Raw genomic sequence first — 27,946 nt, 5'->3', positions numbered from 1 at the left:
AACAATAATCAAACTTTAAAGGGGATTTAACATGTCAGTTGTTGGAGCTAATGGTCGCATTATGTTCAAAATGTGCATCAGCAGCAAGAACATTAGGCCGGATTTTTTAAAAGCAATTTGTTGGAGGCGTGGAGACTTGAGTTTGTGATCTAATTTGAAAATTTGCACCAAATCTACCTTATCTCTCTCTCTATCCCAAAAATCTTAGATTTCCCACTGCCCCTCCTCTTCTTTTAGTTTTATATTTCTTTTGTAATTGGTCAAGCAGCGTCAGTGGCCCACAGTAGGAACTGCCATATATGTTTTGAATGTGTGAGATATGTCGAAATCTCCATTCCTTGGTGAAGCAGTTTTTCGTCCATTTGAAAAGAAGTGAAAAGATGGGTGCAAACATTCCTGGTTGTTAAAGAGAGAAATTTACAGCTGAGTAATAAAAGTTTACGACTGAATCCTCTCTGTGATTGGCTGAGGTGAGCCACGTGACACACGCTCTATGAACATGAACTTTATGCTGTTGTCTATTCCCTGGTCCTTCCCTTGTATCCGCGGCAGACAAGGCTGCTGCGCTTAAGCTCGTTTTTGCCTTCATGAAACAACTGTAGAAAACTGTCGTTTGTTTGCGGATCCGTGTGATCATCGCCGATGATGTCTGACTTCCTGACAGAGGGATCGTCGGGGCAGTCGCCGCCTCTGCGTTTATTCCCGGAGGCAATAAAGCTTAGCCGTGGCTGGAAGAAGAAGAAGGATGTGAGAAACAAATACATTGCTATTCTGTCTCCTTGAAATACCGTACGTTAAGAACTGCTACGAGACCGTGTGTGTGCCGCGCTGATGTTCCCTGAACGCCATCGTGACGGGGTCACAATGGCGTTCAGCTTCTCAACCAAAGAGGTAAGGCGGCTTATCCTTCATTTCAATGTTCATCTGTTGTGGTTTGTGTGCTTTTCAAAGATGCTTGATGCAAAGTAAATGACGTGATTGAAATTCAGGGATGCACATGCAGTGCAGATGTGTGTGATCTGACCTGTAGCCTGCAGCCTCCTCCCTCCAGCAGGTATCTCCTGTTACCTGTGCACTGCACCTGAGAGCACACACAGGTCATGCACTTTGTACTTTTCACTCATGTTTTTTTTGGTATTTTTATATTGTTGTATTTATTGCTTTGCCAAACAAGAGTGAACTTAGTGAACAGCGCCATGTGCCTCTGAATGGCCTGGGATGGATTGGTTTTACAGCTCGTCTTGTCAGTGCGTTTGTCTCAGTATCTGTCATATCTGTTGACACATATCCAAGCCAACATTGAAATAACTCTAATAAGTTATTTGGTGAACGCGCATGTATTGCATTCATACAATCATCAAGCTTTGTGGGACTGACAGGTTATTTTAGCAGCACTGCCCCCTAGCGACCATCAGGCTCTGTTGTTATGTAGAAGGGGGCGTGGGTTGACTCTTAGATGTTTACGGTAGCTCCGGAGTACTGCGGGTGTCAGCTGACCCACCCCGGCTAAGGACAGGACCAGGTCTGAGAAGAATACACAGCGCTGGGTCCAGTGGGTTTGTTTCCTGTTTGGAGCTCATTTAATGCGCAGATATTCCAAAGTGAAGAGGCAACACGATAGATCTAATATGGCGCTATGACATAAGCGCTGACGAGACCATGACAAGCAGCAGCTCGTTGGTTTTATTTAGTTTTCACTGGTTGTTGTTTTTTCATGTGCAGCTTAACACTTTTTCACGTGGCCCAATTTGACCTGCCGTTAATAATGTGCACTCTTGATGCCAGTCCAATGTTCTTCTTATTTTCAACATAACATAAGGCATATTTCTTTTGGACGTCACATCTAAGGCATTTCATTCATGTGAAACTGTTTTAAGGCTGCTTTTGTTGGGTTTTATTTACCAAGCAAAACACACAACACAGTCCATTGTCTTTTTTCAATTGTGATGTCTTATGATACAGCACCAATAAAACGTATTATCCCTGGAAGTCATAAAGAGTGTGCCATACACGTTTTGTGGATATAGGTTTTTGGCAAGAGAGACTAGACGAGGCCCATGGTGCAACTTATCCCACAAGCAAATTAATATGAGAGAGAGTGAGTTACATTTGAGAATGAGATGGTCAGATGTTTATCACTCCCAGTGCTTTGGCTTTGTCGAAATCCCGTTTAAAGCTCATCAGTCTGTGTATTCCTGTCCCGCGTTGTGTTGAATGCTCCTGCAGTGGCTGAGCCCGACTCTGCGCGCCGCCTGCAGAAAGACAGAAAGAGTGCGGGTACTTATGTCTGCTGTTTGGGTGCAATTAAATGGAAAAGCACTGCGTCTGTGCTGTCAAAGCAGCAGAGAAACTCTGGCATGAAAAGTTATGAAGTATAATGAAGCTGTCCGCATCACCACATTTAGAAGCTCACTTTTAAATCTCGACAGGCTGAAATTTTCTTGCTAATGGTCATAATTTATGATGTGTGGATCAACATGCGCTCATTGACCAACAGCTTCCTGAGTGCTTAACGACCAAAGTCGAACACTTCCGGACATTAATTGGACCAGCCGACGATGGTAAAGCGCTTATAGAGGGCTTTACATTGTTACTATAAGAATTACTCCTTATTAGTAAGGTTAAAAGCTGCAGTGAGCGAGAAGTACACATAAGCTGTGTTTTTAATCATGGAACCTTAAGTAGAAATTTCACAGATACCATACAACTAATTCTGACTGATGTGGTGCGTTTGAATGTCAAAGCGCAAAGAACGCACATTTATGACCAAATGGGCCCCTGTGCTTTGCCGCAGGCCTCTTGCACAGTTTCCGAGTCAATTGACCTATAGGAACCAACTAGTTCCCAATAAAAATAATAATAATAATAATAATAATAATAATGATAATGATAATGATAATGATAATGATAATGATAATGATAATGATAATGATAATAATAATAATGGAAAATATGATTAGTTATAAGAGTTTCAATGACTTATGCTGATATGAATTTGTTGCAAATTCGTGGAAACCTGGACCAAACGGTTTCCCGCCTTCTCTCATCAAAAGGCGCACATGGGATTTGCCTCACAGCCCGCAATAAAACACAGGAGGAGAAAGAATGACCTTTCTATTTCTGCACACTGGCAGAGGCTCGACAGCATTCCAGCCACTCTTAGAGCACATTTTGGGCAGAGTCCAGTTTATTTACTGTCCCAGCCTTTATGATCCGCCCGCCGTGTGTCAGCATGTTGCTGAACATTCAGCGTTTGGGAAAGCGAAACATTTGGACAAGTTGTAAAAGTGCACCTCTGAGCCCGCTCCTTTCCTCAAATCAATTGGAATGGATTTGTCAAATGGAATAAAATAAAAAGTTAAAATAAATAACAAACATAAAAAACAATGTGTGATGATAACTGATATGCGCAAAATGCGAATCTATTTGTTTTTTTTCTCATGCCCCAAATGTATTAATTAACATGATAAAAGCCCCAAATATTTTAAATGTTTAAAATAAATTTCTATCAGTGTTATTTTTTTTTTTTTTAAGTGAAATTATTTGTTTGCTTTAATAGGCGAGTTCACGTTCTTTAAAAAGTTGTCTCTTTACTCTAAATAATTTGAACAAAAAAAGGTATGTACAATATCTTTACCAAATGAACATGAATGGCATATCTGCGATCTGTGGCATAGTTTTGTATTTTAGTGTTCTGGCACTTTCCCGTGTGTTTGTCTGAGCTGTGCGCGGATGTCACAAATGGTCGGGAATAAGGTGATGGGAAGCTTTTATTACACTGGCCACTTCCTCCTCTTTGTTCTTGTCTCTTTTATGGTCCATTCAGTTAGACCTCAAACAACAGAGGCAATGCTGCTGTTGCACTGCGAAACTATTCATAAGTGAACAAATCAGTGGCTCGATTAGTGAGTTTTGGAGGTTTTCTGACATTAAAATAAATAAATAAATAAATAAGGCAAGTTGTGCCGTGGAACAAAACACTACAGCAATCCGTGAGACGCACACACAAATTATCACCAAATTAAAACGTAACACTATTACGAGTACATCATACATGGATCTTGTCAACTGACTTTGATTACTTGGTCTTGAGTCCATAATTTGTCACAGAGAAAGGCCAAATTTATTCAAACAAGAAAATAATTGGTCATCCAAAATGTAAAATACATGCGCCCCTTATTAAATGAAGAAACAGTACCTCAAGCGCGCGCCACGCATTAACCCGCGCAGCCGTGATAGCAGGCCTGTCCACGAGGCAAGGACGTGTAATAAGTGCTTATATTTGATGAGGACGAAAGCAGAGATTATAATTGTCACGGCTTTTCTGGTGCTCTTCCCTAGAACAGTCCAGGGACTCCGGCTTGCGTTGCCGAGATGCATTGCTGCAGAGATAGTTGTTTGTGAGTTGGAGAACGTCACTTGTTTTATTGCCCAGAAGAGAGACCATAAACGCATTCTTACTACCTCCCCCAGTCACCAGAAAGAGCAGTTCACAAGTCAGATACTCTGAAGAACATTAACAGTGTGTTGGAGAGCGATAGTGGGGTTGATATGAAATAGAAATGCCAGTTGTACATGTTTGTTTTGGGGACAGGACGATGAGGTGCGCGCAAAGTGGTTTAAACTGAACTTGTTCAAAATACACAACAGGCTGGTATGTTAAAATGCTGCACATACAACACAAGAAAGGTAATAATTTGCAACTGTGGATGCGCGTGATATAACCATTAATTAGGTTTAACATTTAAATATGCCACTTTGGGTAAGAGTCTGAAAAACCAAAATGTGTGAAAGTTAAGCAATTTCCCGGTGTCAGTCAGTCCGGTGTGTCAGTCCTAGTCGACTTTGTGTTTATCGGCATTTAGCACTAATGTTCAAGCTTTGAGCTAAAAGCTACAGTTTCTCCTCAACTCCTGCCTCTCAATTGGTTGAGCTTGGTCAGCTGACGTTGTCATATTGTCTCTCACCGAGCCAAGCCTCGACTATAACACTCGGGTTTGTGCGTCTTAACCGGAGATTGGAAATTAATAATATTGAATCCTCAAAGTTGCCCTCGCATCACTTGAGTTGAAGTCTGACGTGTGACAGAACACTTTAGAGAAAGGTGTGTTTGCGTGAGAGAAACGGGAAAGGATTTACACCAGAAAGACCGAACAAGAAGTGGAGAGAGTTGGAGTGAGGGTTACAAGCAAGGTATGAATTCTTATTTCGCAAATCCGTCGCTCTCATGCCATTTATCCGGTGGTCAGGAGGTTTTACCCAACGTGCCACTAAACTCCACCACCTATGACACGGTCAGACATTTCTCGTCTTACGGCGCGGCAGTGTCTCAAAATCGGATCTATGCACCTTTCTACTCGCCACAAGACAACGTTGTGTTTGGCTCTGGCCGGGCACAGTATGAGTATGGATCAAATATGTTTCTTCAAGACAAGGACGTGCTCCCGAGCTGCAGACAAACAAACATGGGACTTAATTCACAAAGCCACATTGCCCAAGAGTACAGCCTGGACCAAGGACGAGCAGGAGCACAGGACCAGAAGACCAACATCCCGATCTACCCGTGGATGCAGCGAATGAACTCACACAGTGGTGAGTTTTACTACGACAAATAAATTAAGTAAATGGTCCAGTTTTACGATATGTCTTACCAAGAGAGTAAGTTAGTTTTTATGGCCCCATAAAACATTACTGTGTCCTCTCTACTTGTAGATGGGTCTTTACATGTGCAAACAAATAGCAAATTAAGATGATATTGATCATAATCAGCTGAGGTCTTCCAATAGGCTAATTCGAATATAACATAAAGGCAAAATAGTTTGAGAAAAATTAAGCCCAAAAAATAAAAATAAAAAAATAGTGGACAAAAATAGCGGCCTAATGCAAAATCTGTTTGGATGGACAGACTTTGTAGCTGCAGTTTGGAGGAGAATAACAGAGCTGTGACTTTGTGTACCCCACAGGAGTAGGCTACGGGACAGACAGACGCAGAGGACGTCAGATATACTCTCGTTATCAAACGCTCGAGTTGGAGAAGGAGTTTCATTTCAACCGCTATTTGACGAGGCGCAGACGCATCGAAATCGCAAACGCGCTGTGTCTCACGGAGCGTCAAATCAAAATCTGGTTTCAGAACCGGCGCATGAAATGGAAGAAGGAGAGCAACCTGACGTCCACTGTGACTGGAAGTGAACAGACTGGCAGCTCCCAGGAGGGGGAACGCATTGAGGCAACGGATGAAGAAAAGGAGGACGAAAAGAAAAAGGAATAATTACGGGATTTATTTACTTATCAAATGACCCTTCAAAACCCAACATAACTACCTAAACTACCTAAATGAACATGGGAGCGGCTTCACTGCATGTTGGCTGTCCCAACGCACTTATACCTTGACCACGGAGTATTGAGTCTAAGAATTTATTTTAGCCCCAAATGGCACATTGGACCGCAGTGTTTTTGTTACTGCAAGGTACACTTTATGATATTGTGCAAATATCACATCGGTATTAATACGTTCTTCCCAAGTATTTATCCCCCACAGCCTATTCATCACTGTGAATCCTTTGATCACCCCCACAAAAAACTAAGTATTGTACATCAACATTCCATAGTTCAGAGCAGGATGAGGCAAACAGTTTGTGTGCATTTCAAGTCCACATTTGAACCACTTTGCTGTATAAAACCAAAATAAACAAGTCCACAGCTTTGTAAAATACCAGTAATTATTACTTCATTGTATTTAGTTGCTTTAATGGTGGCCCCGCGGGATTGAAAAAAAGAAAAAGAAACACAACAATTGCTTAATGAATCGCGCTTTGTGCATAGGAACAGGATCCAAGAATATAGATATTCCTTGTCAGTAAAATTTGTACATCTGTAATTATCACCATTTTGGGAACTGTCTGTCATAACTGTGTATCACAAATAAAGTATTTGTAATACTTTCAACTTTGTCATGTTTTAAATGTTTAAACAATAAAGGCAGTGAAAGAAAATGGATAATAATCAATAAATACATCACTTTTAAATAATCACTGCACACGAGTATAAGGAATAACTTTCATTCAGACACAAAAAGCCCTGGTCTCTACAGGCTCCAGGCTATAGTTGTGTAAGTAAAGGTCCTGCTCTTCTGTTCAGACCAGTGGGTTATTAATTGTGTTCTATTCTTATAATAATAATAATTCTTATAATTATTATTATTATTATAATTATTATTATTCAAAGCCTTATGTCTTGTGCATTGTGCTATAGTGGGGTTAGGGAGAGGGACGTGGGGTGCAGTGGCTGCAGTGTCCGTCCTGCCCCATACCAGACACCAGATGACGCTCTTGTCTTACTGTCGTGCCCTTTTTGCGCTAACCACGCTCTGCCTGGTCCTCACAAACCAGCAGCTCAAACTTTACTGGACACGTTTCTGCCATTCATCAATATCCCCATTGAGTATCAAAGCCAATTTATGACTGGCCAACATACGCACGTGATCTCACAAATGCCCCATATGTGGGCAGCGCACTTGGCGATCAAGAAATAAAAAAGATAGCAAACCCTGTTTACGCTTTAAAACACGGACCATTATTGTCATTTTGAACAAGTTAAAAAGCTCGTAGCGTAAAAAGCGACGGCAGAAACAACATTATGTTCTGCAAACGCCACGGAACGCGTGCTACTTCCAGCCAGCAGGTCTGAAGAGTTCAACACGAGCGCTTTTATTCACAGCTCCAGTTTCACTCAAACCGCGGAAGCAACTTCCAATGCCATGTTTAATTTTGATATGTCTGAACGCGTGTCCGGTCGCTACATGGGCGTCGATCCGAGCGGACTGTACACTCGTCCCATCCCAACGACCTCTGTTGACAGGGACGAGATCAAAACTAGCCTTCTTGGCAACTCGGAGGCTCCTTTCCAGTCCAGATCGCACATAATGGTCTCCAGTGACTCCACCGGGGACGCGAGCGCGCACAGCTACAACAGGACGTCGGTGCTGGGACCAAACCAAGAGACGGAAAAAAGCTCCAAATACGGAGTCAACAAAAGCCAGGAAAGTCAGAGAGATGAAGACAGCGCACAAGGATTAAAACAACACACTAACACAAGTCAACGAGAGAGGAGTGAGCAGCCCCAGATTTACCCATGGATGACAAAACTGCACATGAGCCACGGTAAAGTTTGTCCTATTTCTTAAGTGCGAAAGACGCGATTCCCAATCTATTCACTACAACCCTTCTTTTCGATCGGTCCACTTTTCTCTTGAGTTTTATAGGCCGAACGCAGGAAATAATAAAAACTCGCGGTCATAAATTTTATGACAAAGGCATCCATTGCTCGTAAACCTGCTATGTTACGACGAAGAGGTGATCTGAGGGTGATTTATGATTGTATAATTGGATAAGAGAAGCAAACGGTTAAAACATAATAGTCTAATATTCCAAATACCTTTTAAATATAGATTTGCTTTTGCTTTGTTTATATTGAAACTTATTCCCTTCACATTATCAGGCTCAGTCATAGTCTGTGTGTGTGTGTGTGTGTGTGTGTGTGAGACAGAGACAGAGACACAAGCCTAGCCTTAAGATGAACTCTGGGAAGCACCACTGCCCTGACCCAATCATGAACTTTTCACCTCAAAAAGATTTGAATAGACTTGCGCTTTAATTCCTTCACTGTGTCTTCGTCCTCGGCTTGATGGGACAGACAGTCTGTCTGATGCCTTTGAGTACAATGCACAGTGAACCTCAGCCCTCAGCATAGATATTACTCTATGTTTACGCCTTCATTTAGCAGCTTTAATTTGAGATAAAATTAAAAATTAATATCTACCATTCGCATTACAAAAATAGCGTATAGCTGTTGCGCATGTGCACCAGCCATGTTAAAAAAATAAATAAATAAAAAATATCGGTCACCAATTTCAATTCAGGGGAAGGGGGGCGTCTTTTTGTGAGTTTGCACCCCAATGCAGTCAGAAATAATGTAATTTTATTCTCTTAATGAAACTCTTATGCGTGTTCTCTAGCGTCGTCATAAAAAACGAGCTCACACTTTTATTGACGAAGCTACAAAGGACCAAAACTATTTATTGTTTCATAATCAAACATTATTGTGCGTTTTTAGACCCATATTGTCTTGCAGTGCAGAGTTAATTGAGGTTAATTAATTTCACTGCCTCTTCAGAGACGGAAGGGAAGCGCTCCAGGACCAGCTACACCCGGTACCAGACTCTGGAGCTGGAGAAGGAGTTCCACTTTAACCGCTACCTGAGCCGCCGCAGACGGATTGAGATCGCCCATAGCTTGTGTCTGAACGAGCGGCAGATCAAAATATGGTTCCAAAATCGGCGTATGAAGTGGAAGAAGGACTCAAAGCTGAAAGAAAAGGAGTAACTGCATTGCACAGGGTGCACAGTGGAGCGTGACCTCAAGATGAACCTTGTGGAGTATGACATCATGACACTATGCTGCGTGCTTCATCACCAATTATGTGTCACTTGCTGCAGTTTGGGACCTAATGTATTGAATATCACTCAGTTTGATCAATAGGTTTACATTTATGAATTAATTTGCTGCCTATGCGATGATAACCTCACTTGAGAGCACTAAGAGGACAAGCTGCAAATAAGCAAGGCAGCACAATATCACCAGTAACCTCAGTGTCATTAAGCTAAGAGCTAAGGAGCCAGTGTCTCTTCATCTTTAAACTTCTTCGAGTTGTAAGAATTTCACTGCCCGCGTTTTTAAAGACGACTCTCCGCTCGGATGTGGTCGAGCGCGGAGTGTTGTTATTCAAACGATTGCAAATGAATCCTGTAAGTGTTGTTGTTTATGTGAAATTGATGCATTTATTTTTTATGTTCAGCTCACGTGTGACTTCACAAGTTCTCGAGCAACTAATACATTCTATGCTGAAAATAAAGTCTCCTTTGATGCCAAAACCGCTGCTAAATATTGTCTCTATTTATCGGACCAGCGCTGCCGATGACGAAGGCCCCTCAGCACAGTTTATTGGCCCTTTGGAGCCCCTGCAGACAATGTTTCCTGTTTAGATGAAGCGGGAAAGCGCACAGTAGCCTGAAATAATACAGCATGAGGAGGTGAGACCACTGCGTCCTTTTTCCTGCACAATGGCGCGCCACTGATCAGGCCATTTTGTAACTTAACGGTGTCGTCTTGCGTCGTGACGGTGCCATTATTAGCCAATGATAATTTAAAAAGACAGTCCACATATATGTTATTTCAAATGTATTCTATATAATTGTGTGTGTGTTTTTTTATATCTGAAAATGTAAGTATTAAAAAATAACTCACCTCGGACTTAAAGCTTCATATTCACTGTGGTCAGCGCTGCGCCCAAATTGGTCTGATGTGTCTAACCTTAAACCGGGACAAGGTAACGAATCCCTTTTGTGTGTCTTTCTTTTCGGGTATTTTAAAGTTTACAAGGTTACATATGCCAATTGGCTCAAGCATGGTCTGTGAATGGTGCATAGGAAGCACGTGGTGCCATTTAAGTGGGTTTTATGGCCTGGAAGAGCTGACAAACCTTCGATATATACACATCATATATAATCTTAACTGTCTGGAATTGCAGCTGCTGACTTCCTTATCTGAGGAAGAAAGAGCTTTGTGGCAGTAAAGGACCACAGCATTTGCGGGCTGCGCTGTGGCCGCTGCGGAGAACTGACAGGAGCTCTAGCAGTAAGTTCATTTTAAACTTGCAGGCCGGAAAATGCCTTTAAAGGAGATGTCTTTAATCTGCGTTGAAATAATAGTTTTTGGGTTTTGTAAATTTATGTCACATTGATGGTAAAACAAATGATGCAAACATTGAAATTATTCGCCATCTTGCTCAAATTTTAAATGCATCGCTATTGAATTTAGTTTATTTTGGTAGATTAAACGGCTTTGATCAAACACAATCCGGAAGTTTAACAATTTAATTGTTTGAAAATTATTGTTAGTATTATTATGATCATTATGATTATTAATATGATTATTATTATTATTTTAAATTAAATAAAGAAAAAACTTTTTAAATAATTTAATTCAGTCACGTGGATTTTCCATATAATTTTAGTGTAACGCAGGTTTTGTTATGGTGTTATTTGTCGGTCGGCTTTATTTAATCAGAGTGATTTTGCTTGATGTCTCGCACGCTGTTGTCTGCTGGGGTCATGGAGAGGCCACGGGACGCGTTTAACTCAAAGTCACTTTGCAGCGAAATTATGGCGTCGTTCAATCTGTGCAGCTCTCCAAAATGCACTCATGTGGACGAAAAAGAACCTGCCTTTTTTGAATTATTTTTCCATCAAAACTTTTCTTTTTCCTTGTATTTTTTACATTTAGCAACATGGCACTGATGTAGCCTGGACATTGTACAAGTTGAAAGTGTTTGGAAAAACAATTAGGCTTTGCTTCTTTGCTATTTTTGCTGTTCTTCCTGTTATTTGCTTGGCTTTTTAAAATCATCACTTTGCACCGTTTTTTAACCATGCTATATCAAATCCAATTTCCAAAAAATAAAGCTCTGTGCAGCACGTCAGCAGTGTGCAGTGGGAAATAGATTTTTAAATGCAACTTTCATTGCCAGCTCATCTCAGATAACATGCTCTTCAATTCGATTATTTTTTTTATCCAATGATCACATTAAGTAAGTGGAAAATTGGAGGCCAGTATTGACTTTTTGCTTCTCCACTTCTAAGCTCTACACAAAATAATCACTTACACCTCCAATAGGGGGCACTGTGTGACACCAGTGTAGGCATTACTCCCCTGTGCTAGGCCGTGCACTAGTGCTCCCTTTGTCCATACGTCTCAGAGGATAACATTGGCTTTTCTAGAACACTGGCCAATGCAAAACAAAAACAGAAGAAATAGGACCGTCATCACCGTCATCTTTAATCTCTTATAAACCAGAGAATACAATTCAGAAGTTCGACAATTCGTTGTCACGTTGAGCTCTTGTCTGGGGAGCAGACAGTTTTCATTATTCAAGCTGCAGGGGTCATTTCCGGGTGAACGTGGCTCTCTCTGAATAAATGGGAAACGTAAAACATAAGCCCTACTTGCCCTCATTGTACGCACAGGGAAAACGTAGTAACTATGTGAAGACAAAGTCCTCATTTTTGATTGTCTCTTTACCATAATTCACTCACGTGCTGTAATCTCCAAAATGAGTAAATTTACTTTTAATGTCTGAAAACGATCCATCCCAAGCCGCATGGTCCCAACCCTGTGTGAGCTCAAACACGTCAGTGCGTTTCTGGGGCAAGACATCAGAGTCGACCACATTTAACACCCGACATGAACTAAACTATGATCCACGTCCTTGAATCACCTTTAAAGTGGGCTGTACTGGGTTTCTGTACTGAGCATGACTGTCATATGAAGAAACCTTAGATTTCCATGGATTTTGGATGCACAATAATAATTTATGATTGCAGATGGTAAATATAAATGTGCATGTATGTTACTTTTAGCTTGATTTGTCTTAACGTGATAACACACTTTGTTTTTCATATGCTTTAATTAAGGCATAATGCATGTTCTTATTGCATCTTGAATTTATTTTATTTTTTCCTTTTTATGTTTTTCAGATGAGTTCTAAAGACTGCTCAGCGAATGTCTTTGTAAGTGTGCCACACCAAACTCACAGGCCATGCTCATTGTCACCTTGTTAATGAATGCATGCATGTCTTTCAATCTGTTATCTGTGCTGTCATACAACCTGCATTATCTCCATTTTGCCTTTCCAACACCCCATGTAATGTGAAGCTTTGTCAAAAACATTGACCACTTCTTGGTTTAGCCTATACTGCTATTCAAATGATGAGCAATTATGCATTTGGACAGTGGGACGTCCTCTACACCGGTTTTTCCCTTCATATCAGCCGTTCGTCTCCAGTCAGCCTGCATTTCATTAATTGTTTTTATTCACACCGGACTCCAGCGTGCTGAGAGAAAACATGTGGAGGCTATTAGGTTAAGGGCTTGATTAAAAGCACTTCACGTGTGCGCTGTACATCTGGGAAAGCATGTTGTTGCATCCAGGTCAGATATTACAACAGTTTTCAGGCTTCCACAGCTACTGTTGGGTCTCAAATTAAGACCAGAACAAGCCCAGTGTCGTCGTTGTATATGGGCGAACACGATTAGAGCACAAAAAGTGGGGTCGCTCAGCTATTCTTCAAATGGACAAATGAAACATCAAATTAGTTCGCCCGAGGGTCTCGTTTTTTTGCACTTCTACATTATAACTAGTTATTGAACTAGGTGCACGATCTGAAAGTCATTTGTGGAGGGAAAGAATTCATTGTTGTCCCTCCATCAATAATCCTTGGCAGTGAACTATTGGAGGCAGTCAAACGCGAGGGTGAACCGCGGGTCAGCCTGTCTAAGTAAAATTAAAATGCTTCATCCACAGCGCAGTGTGCAGCTTCTTCTACACGCTTATTTTCACCAATAACACAAGAACTTTTTAGCACTTTTATGGAGCATTTCTTACAATCCGTGGTATTGACACGCGGAGAAATATGAAGACATAGATGTTTATTGACAATGCCTGAAGTTGCTCCCTCGTTTCTTCCCACCTCTGTAATCAATAACATCGATTCACAATCTGAACATGTTTGCTGTTTTTAATAACCCCCTCTCCCCAAACAGCTCGCATGTCTGATATTGCGATTTTTCATCTTGGGTTTCTCATTAGCTTCCATAGTGGCAGGGAAAAGGGTTAGCGAGCGGTCAGTATGGTAATGGCAAGCAGAAGAAATGGTTGAGAACAATAGGAACTTATTTTTCATGCGACCTGTCACGCTGTCCCTTTGTACGCGCCGTGTTTGGGCCTGAATATTCATACAGCAGACAACGTATGGACCTGAGTTGCATGTTGAAAAGGAGAATCTCTCATCTTTTCTGCCCGTAGACAATTTTAGTGTTAAGATTCTCTTTTTTTTGCACGCACTAAACCTGGTCATATTGAAGATTGTGATTGAGTCTCTTGCTATTGAAGTCACGTTCTATCGTTAAACTCATTAGTTGTCTATATGTACCCTGTAGAACCGAATTTGTGTTAACTAATTAATCGCAAATCCGTGTCTACAGGAATACATGGCCAACTGAAATCCGACGCCACAGGACTTTTTCTTTCTTTCTTTCTTTTTTCTATTTTTTTGTGTGCATCTTTTTCTGTCTGCTTTCATCGGAGCATCTGGTCTATGATAGGAGAATGAAGTAGCCTAACTTTGTCTAAAAGGACACTGGATACTGAGCGCAGCAGACCCACGCGCAGAATCTGCAGCAACTCCCGTGTCAGACCCTGTAAAACACGTTAGGAACAAGAGGTCGTTTTAAAGTGACTGATTTACAGCTTTTATTGCTCTATAAAACGCCTCTAACATCCTTGCAAAGGGTAATAGAAATGTCGTGCACATTCTGTACAAGCCCAGCAGAGAAATACAACATTTGAAACAATATTATGCAATTATTGCTTTGGAAATAACCCCGTTAAACTGTAATCCGATGCTAGTGGACAGTTAACAGGCACGTGGGGTATTTGGGGATATTTATTTCAGGAATATATCTTGCGAGTGTCTGCACAGGCATGTGGGCTGTTAACATGACAGTAATTACCACCTCTTTAGTGATCTTTATGTGGAATAAACATGCCAACAGTAGCTTCAGAGTACAGTGACATATGGAGTGTCAACGGCTTGTTTTATTGAATTTTAATTTTCAAAAGTTTTTTGAAAGTTTTTAATGTCAAATCTGTGTGCAATTAGTGGAAACAAACTGCATCTGTTTATTTTATACATGCCACTAACCATATTTTTTTAAATAAATTAATCTAAAATGTTTTTATTCAGTTGTTGGCTTGTTAGATTTGTAACTTTTCTTGTGACTTTTGCTCTGCTCAGAGGTTCTTCTTTGTGTTACAAAAACGTCTTAATTTTGTTGCATTCACTCTTTGGTGAGAGAATGCTTCATAAAGCACATGTGCTACTGTCGCTTTAAATATACAGGCCTTTCTAGAGGTCTAGATAAAATGTAAATTGGGAAATAGCAAAGCTGCAAAAACAAAGACAATTCTGAGGACTTGTCTGTTTGCATTTGTGATGTTAGTGCTCCCTGCTTATTGTTTTACATACTCTACAATTATATGAGGGTCAGTAGCTCTTGTTCTTTTGTTATCTCACTCATAAACAGAAGACAGAATGCCTTGCAAAGTTATGTGTGTACATGTTATTGGACCATTTCGGTTGCAAATTACTAGTATAAAAATGTATGCTGTTGACTTTCTAAAATAAAAATATTAGAAACCTTCCAATTTAAATCAGCAATATATGAATAAACAAATTACTTATTTTTATTATCTCCGATGACATATGAATCATATTCATCTAAACATCACTTTACATAAAGTGGGCTGTATTAGTTCAATGTTGTTTGAGCAAATCCTTTTATGGGGATGTCCTGGAAGCATTGCAACGTTGTAAAATAAACACGTGTTGTTTCAATAACACTGGATTACAGCTTGATCCAGCTTGTTTGCCTTTCAAACTACAAGGCTGATTTACATGCTCAGTGACAAGTTCTTGCAGAGCTTTTTCCTCTGTGCTCTGACATTAACACAACACAGAGGCAGGAGGACACCACTGCTCTGATCCTAACAGTACTAACTGATGTTTCACACTTGAACTACGAATGGTAAAGGCTGCATGTTCATTAATTAGCAGGTAACCTTTGTATTAGGTGCCAGGCGTCCAAAATGATAGCTCTTCTATTGTTGTAACTTATCCTTGGCGCATCACCTATTGTCCCAGTGAATAATTGAGTCCATAGGATTTTGCCTGTTTTATTTTTGCCATGGTCAGCAACTAGCTACTAGTTTTGTCCCCAAGATCAATGGCTGTGGTAACACAACTAGAGAGAGAGGAGAGAGAGATAGATAGATAGAGAGAGGTAGCATTGTTCCCACAATGGCGACTGGAGGTATGAAATACCTCTGGTTCCTTATCCGGGAACTACCTCTGACTCTGCTATTGGGCCTCTTGGTCACGTGGTAAAAGTAACTTTACAGGGCTGCTCGCAAGTAGGAGGGCTTTATGGAGCAGAAAAACGACAAAGCTAGAAAAAATATTTTCCACTCCAGAAATTAATGATCATGAGCTCGTATTTGATGGAGTCTAACTACATTGATCCGAAATTTCCTCCATGCGAGGAATATTCGCAAAATAACTACATCCCTGAGCATAGTCCAGAATATTACAGCCGCGCGAGGGACAGTGGCTACCAGCATCATCACCAGGAGTTATATCCACCTCCGCGGGCGAGCTACCTAGAGCGCCAGTTTAACTGTGCAAGCATCCCAGAACCTGACACGCCACGGGGACATGGAATAGCCCACTCTGCGCACCTGCTCTCTGGTAAAGGGCAGCCTGCATCCTGTGAAACCTCACAGTTGTCCATGTCCCCTGCCACCCCGCCGGCCGCAACCTCCGCCTGCAACCAAACCACGCCGGAACATCCAAACAGCACAGCGTCCTCCAAGCAGCCCGTGGTGTATCCCTGGATGAAAAAGATTCACGTCAGCACTGGTAGGAAACTTGTGTGTGCATGTTCCGTCTCTCCTTTTATCTATGAGCCTCTTACTCCCAACTCGTTGCCAGCCCCTGCTCCGATAGCAGGGAAGCTTTTGAAATGGCACAATTGAGGCGGATTTACGACTCGGCATTGGTAATTACACCCACCATAAATTTTATAGCTGAGGTATACTCAGGGCAGCCGTATCACCATGTGGCTTTTGCTGTTATGTATTGCACCACAGTCAGAGAGAGGGGGTAGAAATAAAGAAAAAAAAACTAGCTTTGTAATCTTGCATTAATAATTTAGCTGATTGCTTGATGTGAGGATCCCATCATTACGCAGAGAACTTCTTAACTTCACGTTTCAATTCCTTCAACAGCTAAACATCCATTCAATAAATCTCTTTGCACATCCAGGCCATTCTCGTTTACCCATCCTTTCCTCCCTTCTCTGCACTTCTCCTTTTTTTGCAGTGAACCCGGGATACAACGGAGCGGAGCCCAAGCGGTCGCGGACAGCGTACACCCGGCAGCAGGTCCTAGAGCTGGAGAAGGAGTTCCACTATAACCGCTATTTAACTCGACGGAGGCGCATTGAGATCGCGCACACCCTGGTGCTGTCCGAGCGGCAGATTAAAATTTGGTTTCAGAACCGCAGAATGAAATGGAAAAAGGACCACAGGCTGCCCAACACCAAAGTGCGCTCCACCTCATCGTCAGGCTCCAGCTCAGGCACAGCAGCCGCCGCTGTGACCGCAGCCTCGGCCACTAACTCCAGTGCGGATGAACTAAGCGCACAGCACGGCGAGGACATTACCAGGTTATAAAGCTGCAGAACGCGGCCGTGACAGACTCTTATTTATAGAACTATGACACGTTTTGTTTGGTAGCTATCTTGTGCGGTTTCCTTTAAGTCCAAAGTTATATAAAATGCATGTTATATAGCATGGATTACTGCGAACACCGTTTAATTATTTTTACGTGACACAGGGTTTAATTTATTTGAAGTTCAATTAAAAGGTTTTTTATTAAAATGTTTGAATGAAGGGGAAAAAAAAAGGAAAATTTATCAGAATGTTATTGAGGGCCAATCTTTTGCCCTGCTGCCTAAGGTGAAATGCACAATCTATTTATTTCAAACACTGGAAGCAAATCAATATAATGATAGTTATTTTTGGTATGACGCTGAAACACACCATTGATCTTGAAGCTAATGTGTGATTTACCTCGTGTATTTCAGATACTGCCTTTTCATTTCAATTTAGTTTTGTGGTGTTGATGTTGTGTTTAGTCCGTTTATTGTCAAATGCAATGGACGGGGTTTTAGTGTATTTGTGCTATACATACTGGTCAATAAAACCGTGTGTGTCTACTTGTTTTGAACCCGTTTGCCACAGCTTTATTCCAGGCAGGATGAGGTCTGCTGGGGTTGACTTGTTGTCGACTTAAACCTGGGATTATCTCTTACGGCTACATCTACTGCAGGATACATCAGGGTGTTCAAGAGTGTGCTATTTATGGACTCGTTTTTTTTTCTGTATTAAATTAAAAATGAAGTACTTGTGATGTGCTAGCTCATCAGTCTGAGGGGCATTCAATTAGTGCTTAACACAGGCAATTGAGGCCCATTCTCCGCCACTAAACCACAAACACGAGCTGCATGTACTGAGAGAACATTGTGATTTGTTGTAATATATTTTCTAAAACTCCAACCAGTCACTGTCCTGCTTTTGTTGACGGATTTGACGTGTAAAATCAAAATAAAGTGGTGATAATGCAGGTGAATTAAGACTGGGTGCTAGTTCATTATTATTATTTTTTTTCTTCTATGTATTGGATGCTGTGAAACTGACCGGTGTGTGTAAAAAAAACACCATAGTAGGCCTCTTCAGTACCGTTTGCTTCTGTACCAGCACCACACGAGAAAACCCTTTTAAAAATAGAAAGAACTTAAAAAAAAAAAAAAAAGAAGAAGAAGAAGAAGAAGCTAGAGTCTGCAACGTCATCGTGAGATCTGTTTCCGTGTAGCCAACAAACCGTAGAGATGCTGAATGGTGTTCACTAAACATTACTCACACCGCTCAATGGATCTAGTTTATTTTACTCTCAATTACTCAATTTTTCCAGCTCTTGGACACACAGATTGAAACACTACTTGGAGCCAGAGACGCGCAAGAATTTGATAGATTATTGAAACAGTGACATGAATAGGCCTTATAAAATGCCTGACCTAGGGGGGGCGTTGGGCAACAAAGGAAAAGAGACATTCTGGATCATTAATCTGCTTTCACTGCATCGCTTTGCGTATATTTTGCAAAACAAAACAGCCAAAAAGCGTATTTTTATATCATTAAATATTTGATCAAGACTTATATTTGTCTATATTCCAGAAAGCTAGCCTCCATGTTGTTGTTTTTGGTGACTGGTGTGTGGACATTTGACCGCAGTGGACGTGGTACTTTGGAGAGGCGTTAGAGTGGCATTGAGGCAGCGCTGAAAAATGATTCCTGGAGCCTTTATGTAGCTGGACACATTAGAGAAATTAATGTCCTCAGCAAAGTCGCAGCATCCGTCCACTCCCATTGGAGGCCTGTCGCCTACACGTCGTGCGTCTCAAAAGCTGCGTTGTTTAAGTTTTTGTGGCAAAGTAGAGAAGGCCGAGTTCATCTCAAGGACACATTTTCTGTGCCATTAGGTTCTCTGCTCTCTGGAAAAGCGTCCTCTCTCCGCTCCGAGGATGTTTAGTTAAGTTTTGGGTTTGATGATTGTTCCAGATTGTTCAACGTGTCAGGGGGGCTGGCCCGAACCAAGCAGACTTCAAACATCGTTGTGGCATAGCATAATACATATATAATTATTAATAAACACAAACAATTTAATGGGAATTGTTGAAAAAAAAATGTAATTTAATGGGCACATTTAGTTAATTAAATTAGTTTACAGGCTGAAAGGTTTTTCATTGGATATAAATATATTCTATTCTTGTCACTCACTGCTGGGCTGATATTGTTAAAGAAAGTGAGGAAGTGACTCTCAGGTTACAGCAAAACAAAGGACTGGCCCTTGAGACGCATCTGTAACTGGAGGAGTAAAAATACACTTTCACCTTTTATCAGGAGCTCGCGTTTGACGTGGGGTTTGTGGAATTTATGATGGGAGCAAATGAGAAATGATTTAAAGCTCCTTAAACAAATGCTTGTGTCACTAGTATCATCCATAAATCAAATAAAACATTGGCATTTAAATATTAGACTTGAAGTTATTGCGCACACACCCTTTGCTTCATATATTCCATATTCACTTGTAGCTTTATCTCAGAGTGTGTTCCACCTTCTCAAACCATAAGCTGTGTATTTGAGAGATCTCCAGAACTTTTAGAAGCAGAGGCCTGTATGACTGGCTGGCACTGGGAGAAATGTCCAATTATTTTAAGACCGTTTTCTCTTTTGCACATCGCAGCTGAGTCTATGGAGTAAATGGAGTTTGTAGCTTTAACCTGACTCTCTCACAGGAATTATAGTAATGTTTGGTATTTTAATGCCTTGGCATTTCCGTTACCAACCAAACACTGTATTCTCAGTTTACATGATTTGAGCAATGAGTGATTTATGTGCACTTAGGCCCCAGTTTTCCCGAAAAAAATCCCAATTTGACAGAGACAGCTATGAAAGGCAGAGAATCAGCTGTTTCAATACCTGCCCAACACTGCAAACAGTGTCCACTCGTCTCAGGTGAGAGTCGTCCACTCACTCGGGGCGTAATGAAAGGTCTAGGGCAGCGCTTTGTTGGTCTGTAGTGTGCATGAAAAGCAGCCATGGCAGCTGCATAAAGGCACAGAGTTGAAACAGGGGTCATGAAGCTATTTTCTAGGGACAGACTCGCTGTGCCTCGCATTGACCAGCGGTGGGTGTGTCACAGATCCGTAAATCTCTCTCCATCACCAACAGATGCACCACGTCTTTTCTTCTGGCCCTGGACTCAACTCATTTACATACAATTATTCAGACATGTTCAAATGATTTACTGTGGAGCTGTGCAACATTTAAAGCGCGGACCAAGTGTCGCATTTTAGATGTGCATATAGGTCTGTGTGTCAACAAGTAATTGTCTAAAGTTAATTCGTTATTTTTCCTATAATATTTGTTGTTTGTTTTACAGTTGTTTCAGATGAGTGCTGTTTAAGTTCTTACCTGCAGAATTATGATTATGTTATCCATGTTATTCACTTCTCATTAGCGGATTGATTGGAGTATCGAGATTCAAACATGGATTTACAATATATTATTATCATTATAATGATGAATAGACGTGGATCTGTTCACAAAAAACTCTTTTTATTATGAATTTTAAAATATAGCCATACAATAAACGCATGTCTGCAGTGTAACAAGGGCCTTTACTTTAGAGGCAGGTTTGTAACATGGTATGGTAAAAACGGATTCAAATCTGGCGTTTTTTGTTTTTAATCAAGACTGCGACACCAGTAAATGTTATAGATGCTGAAATGATTAGCTTTGGACGAAAACAATAATAATACAATAAACCAAATAATGAAATTGCAGTATACAATGTTTTCAAGACGAATTGAGCTTTTACTTGTTGAGGCAGTGCGTTAACCAAGTTTAGAAAATTCTTCTTTGGCTTTTGGCTTCGTTGTGGCGAAATGGGACCAGCTCATAGGCTTCAGGACAAAATTAATTTTCCCCTTAAGTAACTGTTTAGGCCAAAGCTTGTTTGGGGAATTGACAATGTGAGTCTTTCCCCCACTTATGAAGTGCAGCCTGCAAACTCTAGTCCTTTCATTTCAGTCTGCATTGTTTACAGCAATATAGGGCACTGGGCCCATAAATCTTCTGCAAGCTCTGCCAAGACAGCGCCATTTGTATGCACCGTTTTAACCGACAGCATCCTCTGCCCATTACCGTCTCCTCGCAGCTCTCTCAGTCTGTTCTTATCTGCCCACCTTCGTCCCCTGTGCACAGCCAGTCACATCTCTGCAGTGCACAACCTCCAAATGAATGCAAACACATAAATAAAGCTATGCATTGGAACACTTGCGTATAAGAGCAGCATAGCCTCTCCCGCGTCCCCACAGCGCGCATTGCATCCTCTCTTCCGCCATTTCCACTGTAAGTTATTGGAATGGGGAATAAAAGTTTATCGACGGTTTCTTTGCTTGTTTATGTCAGCAGCCACGAGAGCGCAGAAGGTAAGGAGGAATTGTAAAAGGGTTGACACCCAGAGCGACCGGCGCGCTTCTGTGTGTGAGAGAAAAAAAATGATTTATAGTCAGCGAGGCAGTTCAAACAGAGTTCACGGAGAATTGTGGTGGAGGCGCGGAGGAGCTAAATTATGGTCTTGCTGAGCTAGTATATCATAGATCCTATCTCCAATGCAGTGAGTTCAAGGGTGTGAAATAGGGAGAAGCAAACACTCCATTCACTATGTAATAATAATAATAATAATAATAATAATAATAATAATAATAATAATAATAATAATAATAATAATAATAATAATAATAATAATAGTAAATGCTCCTGTCTCTATCCTAACTGAACACTAGGCTGCATCGAGCTCACTCGTTTCATTTTGGGCATTTCTCGGACCGAGCTCTGGGTTCAGGTGAAGTGAGGGGGAAGAACAGCTCTTGCACTCCGCTCCTTTTCCATGAGTACATAATCCATCACTGCACACCGACATCTAAAGAGAGGCTTCTCGACAGCTTTGTTGTAGTGAACTTCTTAAGATAGAGCATGCCGCACAATATGCTAACATGACCCTTTTTGTTACACTGTATGAAATTGGTGAAAGCTTCATTATTCTGCTTATTAATGCACTTTGCATACATTTGCAGGAATTAAGCGGCGGCTTTATGAGGTACATTTTCAACAGTAACTGTGTTATAGGCCACACATAATTTCAGAGATATTATGCATTATGTGACTGTTAGTATTTGAGTATTTGAGATTTAATCTGCATACCCTGTGCAGAGTTATTCAGTGTTCTTCGTGGTGTATCCTGGACAATGCAACCTATACGTCAAATGAAGCAAAAGAGTTGAAACAGTGTGGGTAAAAATGTAAATAAAATGCATTGTTTATTGGATATGTCTGTTTTATGTTTGTTTTTGTTTTTGTTCTTCTCTTTTTGAAACTGAATTGTGCTTTATGTGAAACCTTTACAGGCAGTATCTACTGTTCCATTATTTTAATTTAGGTCTTGGGTGGCATCTCCAACACTGAATCAATAGTATATACTTGTACATTAGAAGTATACTAGCCTATGCCAATGGGGCGGTTTTGCGCCAAAATGTCTCCTCATCATGCATATGGGCAGACACTTGATACTGTACAGTGATGCCTGATTAATGCAAGTGCATTGAGTGTTGGCGTTAAAAAAAACCAGTAATGATTGCTGCCTTTGTCTTTCTGTGGCAATGACTGTCAAAGCCTTTGTTTAACCGCTCCCTGTGAATCCCATTAAGCTTCTATTGCGCGCGGACAGTTACAAGCATATGCTATTTTAAGAGAAGCGCGGCGATTTCAAGCGACCAGTAAAATGAGCAACTAATCCAAAAATAGCCCGTATTACGACATATAGGGAGCACCGTGCGAGCGCGTTATAGCCTGTGCTACACGGATAAATGCATGAGATGACCGCAGAGATGAACATTATTATTTATTATGACAAATGAGGTGGCACAAAAATGCAGTGGTATAATTAAAAGCAACATTTTACAATAAGAGCATCGTCAGCGAAACATAAATAAATAAACAGAAAGGCTCCATTACGCGGGGCCATAGCCTGTATCAGATAGTTGCTAATAATCAAGTAGCTGCTAAACGCAAAACAATACAGAAAAGTTCAGTTATAAAATAAAATAGCCTATCAATACTAGCGATCACTTTTAAAATAAATAAGAGAGACGTAATGAATACTTCAGAATAACCTCAGCTTTCACCAGCGCGTTCTGCCTTTTCCTTCTCAATTTGACGCACAAACAAACCAACCTCCCTTTTCTCCCAGACACACAGAAAATATGCCTGTTGGCTGTTGTCTCCTCATATTCCTTTCTGTTTTTCATTCTAGGTAGAGAAAGTCGCCGACTCCTAAAAGAAGAGTTGTCTGAAAATATCAGACAAGCTTCTCCGCGCCCCAAATTGCACAGAGGGCGCAACCATTGGAGGAGAGCCACACGTGACCGCGGCCCCCTTCTGGTAAACGTTATTCAAATGTTCCACCTATAGTTAGTTCAAGTGCTCTTTTCCGGATGCCTTTTGGAAATCAGGTTAATTGCAACCAAACATTAGCTCAGCCATATTTAACACAATCAAAGGAGTCGTGATTTTATTTTAATACTTTTGGCAAGTGTAATCCATGGACCCCCGGCATCCCACCCTCCCACTGCAGGCAACTGATGGCAACACTTTGGCTTTGAGCTCTGGACAAGTGCCAAAAGTGCATTACAATGAAGCAGGAGGAAGAGGAGAGGGTCAAGATGCAGGACTAACTGTAACCTCAGCTGCTCATGTGACTTCCAGGTTGTGCCCAGGTGAGCGGCTTCAGAGTCCCCCCCTCTCCTGGGGTCAGTGCCACGCCAAGGGCAAGAAGGACGACAGGAGCAGGGGCAGCAAACTCATCAACATCTGCCACTCAGGATTAATCTTCCCCTGGATGAATCTGCGAACAAGTGACGCCCAGCAGTCTGGTAACCTTGCATGTTCCCTTTTTTCCCTTTTTACTTTACAGTGTCTCATAACACGTTAATTAATGTCTAAAACACGTTAATTCCACCAGAACCAGACATATGCTTGTATACTTTTGGGGAAATGTCTATGCTGGATACTAAGAGGGGGGAAAGTGACACCTGGAAACCAATTAAACACTCAATTCACTCTTAAATTTGAGCTTCTCCTGGTTGACTAAAATCTGCTCTGCTTCAGTCAGAGCCACACACCTGTGTCACCTGCATAATTTATTACAGGAACATTAAGAAGATGTATTTCTCTTCTGAAAAGTTTTAAATAAATTATTTGAATTTTATAATTGATTCTAAAAGGTACAGCACAGTTAAAAATGCCATTGCTTGATATTTTAATCTGATATAAAAATAGAACAAGTGACAATCTGGTGTAAATGATCAATTATACAACTACTCCCTTCATATCTCCTAGTCACTCATACAAACACAGGAAGCTCACAGCAGAGCTGCAGCCTCCAGTAAAGTGGGGCTGAGTTAAGGAGTGATGCTTGCTCTCTAAGGTCACTTTAGGCCCTTTTTAATTTCCATTAACTCTGCTAGATGCTGTTGTTATCAACAGTGCTCCACTAGTGCTCATATACATGTCAAATGGAATCTCTAATGGTGGTTATTTTCAGTGGTGGTCCCTAGGTACGTTTAAATGACTGAGATGGGGATTTGACAGGCCTGCTTCCATGTGTAGCTGTGATTAATGTGGGCTGTCACTGCGGTGCTGTGGCGTCAGATGTTTCCCCCAGACTGTTTCTTTGGGAGCGAACTTTCCCTGAGCACATCACACCACAGACAGCCAGTCGTGTACAGTGTCTGCGTTAGGCTGAAGAGGAACAGCTCTGGGCCTCACTTTGTCTCCGGTTGATTGGTTGAGGATTACTGCAGCTCTCAGTCCCTCCACAGAGGTTACACTGGATGATAGACTTGTTAAATGTCTGACACTTGCTCAGCAACCTCTCTCTTTCTCTGCTCTCCTTGTTCCAGTCAGCAGCAGTGAGAGTGGTCCACTGGGAAGAGGCAGTCACAGCATCCGCAGGGAGAGGACGGCCTTCACCAACAGCCAGCTGCTGGAGCTAGAGAAAGAGTTTCACTTCAGCCCGTACCTGTCCCGCCCCCGGAGGATGGAGATGGCCTCCGGGCTCAAACTAACAGACCGCCAAGTAAAGATCTGGTTTCAGAACCGCAGGATGAGATACAAGAAGGAACAGATACTCCGAAAGGACCAGCTCCAGCTTTCACCACTGATTTCAAATGTTCTGTCATCTTCACCAGAGTTTCACTCTTTAAACTTTGCTGCCATGCCATCTACATTCTGTTGCTCTTACAGTGGTGATCAAAGCAGCCTAGTGGACTTTTCTAATATGAATTGCACCCTGCTCTCTATTGAAAATGGCCATGGGTCCTGTGCAGATATAGATCACACCACTGGCCTTTTAAACTGGCCGTAAACCACCAGCACCTGTATCTGTATCATCAACATCCCACTCAAACCCCCACTTCAACTCAAAAGCTTCAAAATGAGTCAAGATGGCTGTTTTGAAATGTTAAATTCAGCGATATGGACAAATGACCTTTTGCCGAGACTCCAAACCATTTTTGTACATAGATATGATGTTTTTTGGCCTAAATTTGGTATTTTGAATTTCTAAAAGTGCATGTTAATGATTACTCAAGTTTGCATTTCCTTGCGCTGTCAAAAATAAATCCTTCACAGTGTAAATACTAAATTAGAGACACTTTTCATTACAGTAAATGGAAAGGAATTTTGTGTGTAACGATTTTCTGTGGAATGTATTTTTGTTACAGCCGTTTCATATTGTTGTTGATTAATTGAGATGCCACGTACGGTATCGGCTTAATAAATGCATTTGGGAAAGCTGTATCTCCTGGGCGGCGTGGATTAAAACGACATTTCCCTCCCATATATTTCATGATTAAGGATGTCTGGATTGCATATAGAAAAAAATAGACAGTATTCAGTAATCAAATTAAAGAATGCTTTACGTTCATTGAAAACTCCAAAAGTATTGTGTATTCAAGTTGCACAGTCTTGCCACAAAGCCTCTCCCTCGCTCCTGCCTTCAAGTGAACAATCATTAATCACACAGACAAGGCGGTCTTTCCAGCACTCCAACCACAAGCTCTGAACCCACTGGGCATGACGACAAGATCTCCTGCCTCCTCCTTCACAAGCCCTGCCTTTTCAATAGCCAAATTGTGCTGCTGCAAGTCAGGGCTGGCCTCCCTCTCAGGGGGTATGTTCGTTGTATAACTGAGGAGCCCTTTCAGTGGTTCACATGCCAAAACAGACCAGAGAGGCTCAATCACTAATGATAGCATTATCTTTAGGAACAATGACAGGGACTTTGCTTTTAACTGGTGTCTACTGTGACATTGTCCCATCTTAATTCCTTAAAACAAACATGATCATGCAAACGCTTGTCCTCTTATCACACGTATTGTTCCGTTTCACTTTCCACATCAGACACTCATGTAAATTATCTGCCATGCATTTTGCCTTATTTGACAGAAATGGGTCACAGTTTTGTCTGGGGGTTTTCAAAAGTAGACAGTAACTTTGCAACAAATGATAAATGAGCGCGCACGCCGCTTTAAACATAATATGTGCTTTTACAACAAAATGATTTTATGATTTGTGGACACACTGACAGTTTTATATCAGTGACTGTACTGTAAATGAGATGTCACTGAGAAGTACTGACAGCTATAAAACCCAAGACAGAAGCAGGGAACATATCCCCTAGTGGTTGTGTATAAAATTACCTCTGCTAATTTATGGTCTTTTGTTAGTGGCAGATCTTTGGAGATGTTGTGTCTACTATAAAGTTTCTTGTTAGAGCAGGTGTCTAATCGGCCAATTTAAAACACGCAGAGGAGTAGAGCTGACAATAAACTCATTTATAAAAGGCAATAAAGTTCAAAAAAGGTCACAAAAAGGTCAATGTGAATGTATTTGTTATCTAAGTGATGGGGGGAACTGGGAAGTGTGTAAGATAAGACAGTTTTTGTTGGATTCCAAGGATTGTTGTGTATGTGAGTGATTTATGGCACTAACAGAGCCACGCCTCAACAGGACCTTTACCTCCGGACCCTTACGCACTCTTGCTCTGACACTAAAGCCAGGAGCATTCGCAAACAGGAGTGAAGTTTTTCTGTGGAGAAGGTCAAGGGGGTCCTGGGGGGTGGGGGGTGGCCCTCCAAGGTCCCCATTTCAACATGGAAGGGCCAAGCTCTATTTAAACATTGAGCTGTTCTCACATAAGGTCACTCCTTCTGCAGCATTAGTCATTATTTCTTCATTATTCCCTTCCACAACATTCCCTTCCTCCATTTTAATGTTTGTTTGTTTGTTTGTTTGTTTAAAAAGTGTTTTTAACTCGTGCACTACCTTTGAGGGTAGCACAAGTTAGAACTAGTGATAAATGATGAGAATTGTAGAAGCAGCTTTAGTTCACGATGTATTGAACCAATCACATTTTATAGAATGGTTTCTGGGTTAGTTTGATGGTGTGCTGCTGTTCAGTTTGCAGTTGTTACACAGATTTTGGGGATAGAGCATACAGCATGTTCTTGAGCTCCTGTAAACACAG

General features: G+C 41.2%; 4 protein-coding genes across 5 annotated transcripts; all 4 read left to right on the top strand.

Annotated features, from left to right (window-relative positions):
• Positions 1 to 507: 507 nt before the first annotated feature.
• On the top strand, positions 508 to 26,980 carry LOC140363382 (homeobox protein Hox-A3a-like). 2 transcript variants are annotated; one of them, XM_072449906.1, is made up of 4 exons: positions 508 to 891; positions 12,593 to 12,625; positions 24,124 to 24,290; positions 25,320 to 26,980. In XM_072449906.1, exons 2-4 carry the CDS (start codon positions 12,618 to 12,620, stop codon positions 25,781 to 25,783), a joined length of 639 nt encoding a protein of 212 aa, XP_072306007.1. In that variant the 5' UTR covers positions 508 to 891; positions 12,593 to 12,617; the 3' UTR covers positions 25,784 to 26,980. The 2 variants fall into 2 exon arrangements, with proteins under 2 accessions (XP_072306007.1, XP_072306006.1); XM_072449905.1 differs by lacking the exons at positions 508 to 891; positions 12,593 to 12,625 and having other exon boundaries at positions 23,809 to 24,290.
• LOC140363381 (homeobox protein Hox-C6a) lies at positions 4,707 to 6,944 on the top strand. Its single transcript, XM_072449904.1, has 2 exons — positions 4,707 to 5,592; positions 5,964 to 6,944. The coding sequence occupies exons 1-2, from the start codon at positions 5,196 to 5,198 to the stop codon at positions 6,269 to 6,271; spliced, it is 705 nt and encodes a 234-aa protein (XP_072306005.1). The 5' UTR covers positions 4,707 to 5,195; the 3' UTR covers positions 6,272 to 6,944.
• hoxc5a (homeobox C5a) lies at positions 7,272 to 9,933 on the top strand. The gene is made up of 2 exons (XM_072449907.1): positions 7,272 to 8,162; positions 9,175 to 9,933. Exons 1-2 carry the CDS (start codon positions 7,760 to 7,762, stop codon positions 9,381 to 9,383), a joined length of 612 nt encoding a protein of 203 aa, XP_072306008.1. The 5' UTR covers positions 7,272 to 7,759; the 3' UTR covers positions 9,384 to 9,933.
• hoxc4a (homeobox C4a) lies at positions 15,435 to 17,962 on the top strand. The gene is made up of 2 exons (XM_072449903.1): positions 15,435 to 16,591; positions 17,054 to 17,962. The coding sequence occupies exons 1-2, from the start codon at positions 16,153 to 16,155 to the stop codon at positions 17,404 to 17,406; spliced, it is 792 nt and encodes a 263-aa protein (XP_072306004.1). The 5' UTR covers positions 15,435 to 16,152; the 3' UTR covers positions 17,407 to 17,962.
• Positions 26,981 to 27,946: the final 966 nt, after the last annotated feature.

Source organism: Eucyclogobius newberryi, unplaced genomic scaffold (assembly GCF_026437365.1).
Source record: "Eucyclogobius newberryi isolate DKJ021-1_F unplaced genomic scaffold, fEucNew1.0.hap1 SCAF_17, whole genome shotgun sequence".
Classification (NCBI taxonomy): Eukaryota; Metazoa; Chordata; class Actinopteri; order Gobiiformes; family Gobiidae; genus Eucyclogobius; species Eucyclogobius newberryi.
The sequence above is the reverse complement of the archived record's forward strand: the minus strand, read 5'-3'. Positions and strand labels throughout refer to the sequence as shown.

What these genes read in the sequence shown, in the direction of transcription:
- LOC140363381 (XM_072449904.1), top strand. Translation starts at nt 5,196, where the DNA reads ATGAATTCTTATTTCGCAAATCCGTCGCTCTCATGCCATTTATCCGGT. An exon ending in GCGAATGAACTCACACAGTG is followed by an intron (nt 5,593 to 5,963) that starts GTGAGTTTTACT and finishes TGTACCCCACAG; the next exon opens with GAGTAGGCTACGGGACAGAC.
- hoxc5a (XM_072449907.1), top strand. Translation starts at nt 7,760, where the DNA reads ATGTTTAATTTTGATATGTCTGAACGCGTGTCCGGTCGCTACATGGGC. An exon ending in AAAACTGCACATGAGCCACG is followed by an intron (nt 8,163 to 9,174) that starts GTAAAGTTTGTC and finishes CTGCCTCTTCAG; the next exon opens with AGACGGAAGGGAAGCGCTCC.
- hoxc4a (XM_072449903.1), top strand. Translation starts at nt 16,153, where the DNA reads ATGATCATGAGCTCGTATTTGATGGAGTCTAACTACATTGATCCGAAA. An exon ending in AAAGATTCACGTCAGCACTG is followed by an intron (nt 16,592 to 17,053) that starts GTAGGAAACTTG and finishes CTTTTTTTGCAG; the next exon opens with TGAACCCGGGATACAACGGA.
- LOC140363382 (XM_072449905.1), top strand. Translation starts at nt 23,960, where the DNA reads ATGGACCCCCGGCATCCCACCCTCCCACTGCAGGCAACTGATGGCAAC. An exon ending in AAGTGACGCCCAGCAGTCTG is followed by an intron (nt 24,291 to 25,319) that starts GTAACCTTGCAT and finishes TCCTTGTTCCAG; the next exon opens with TCAGCAGCAGTGAGAGTGGT.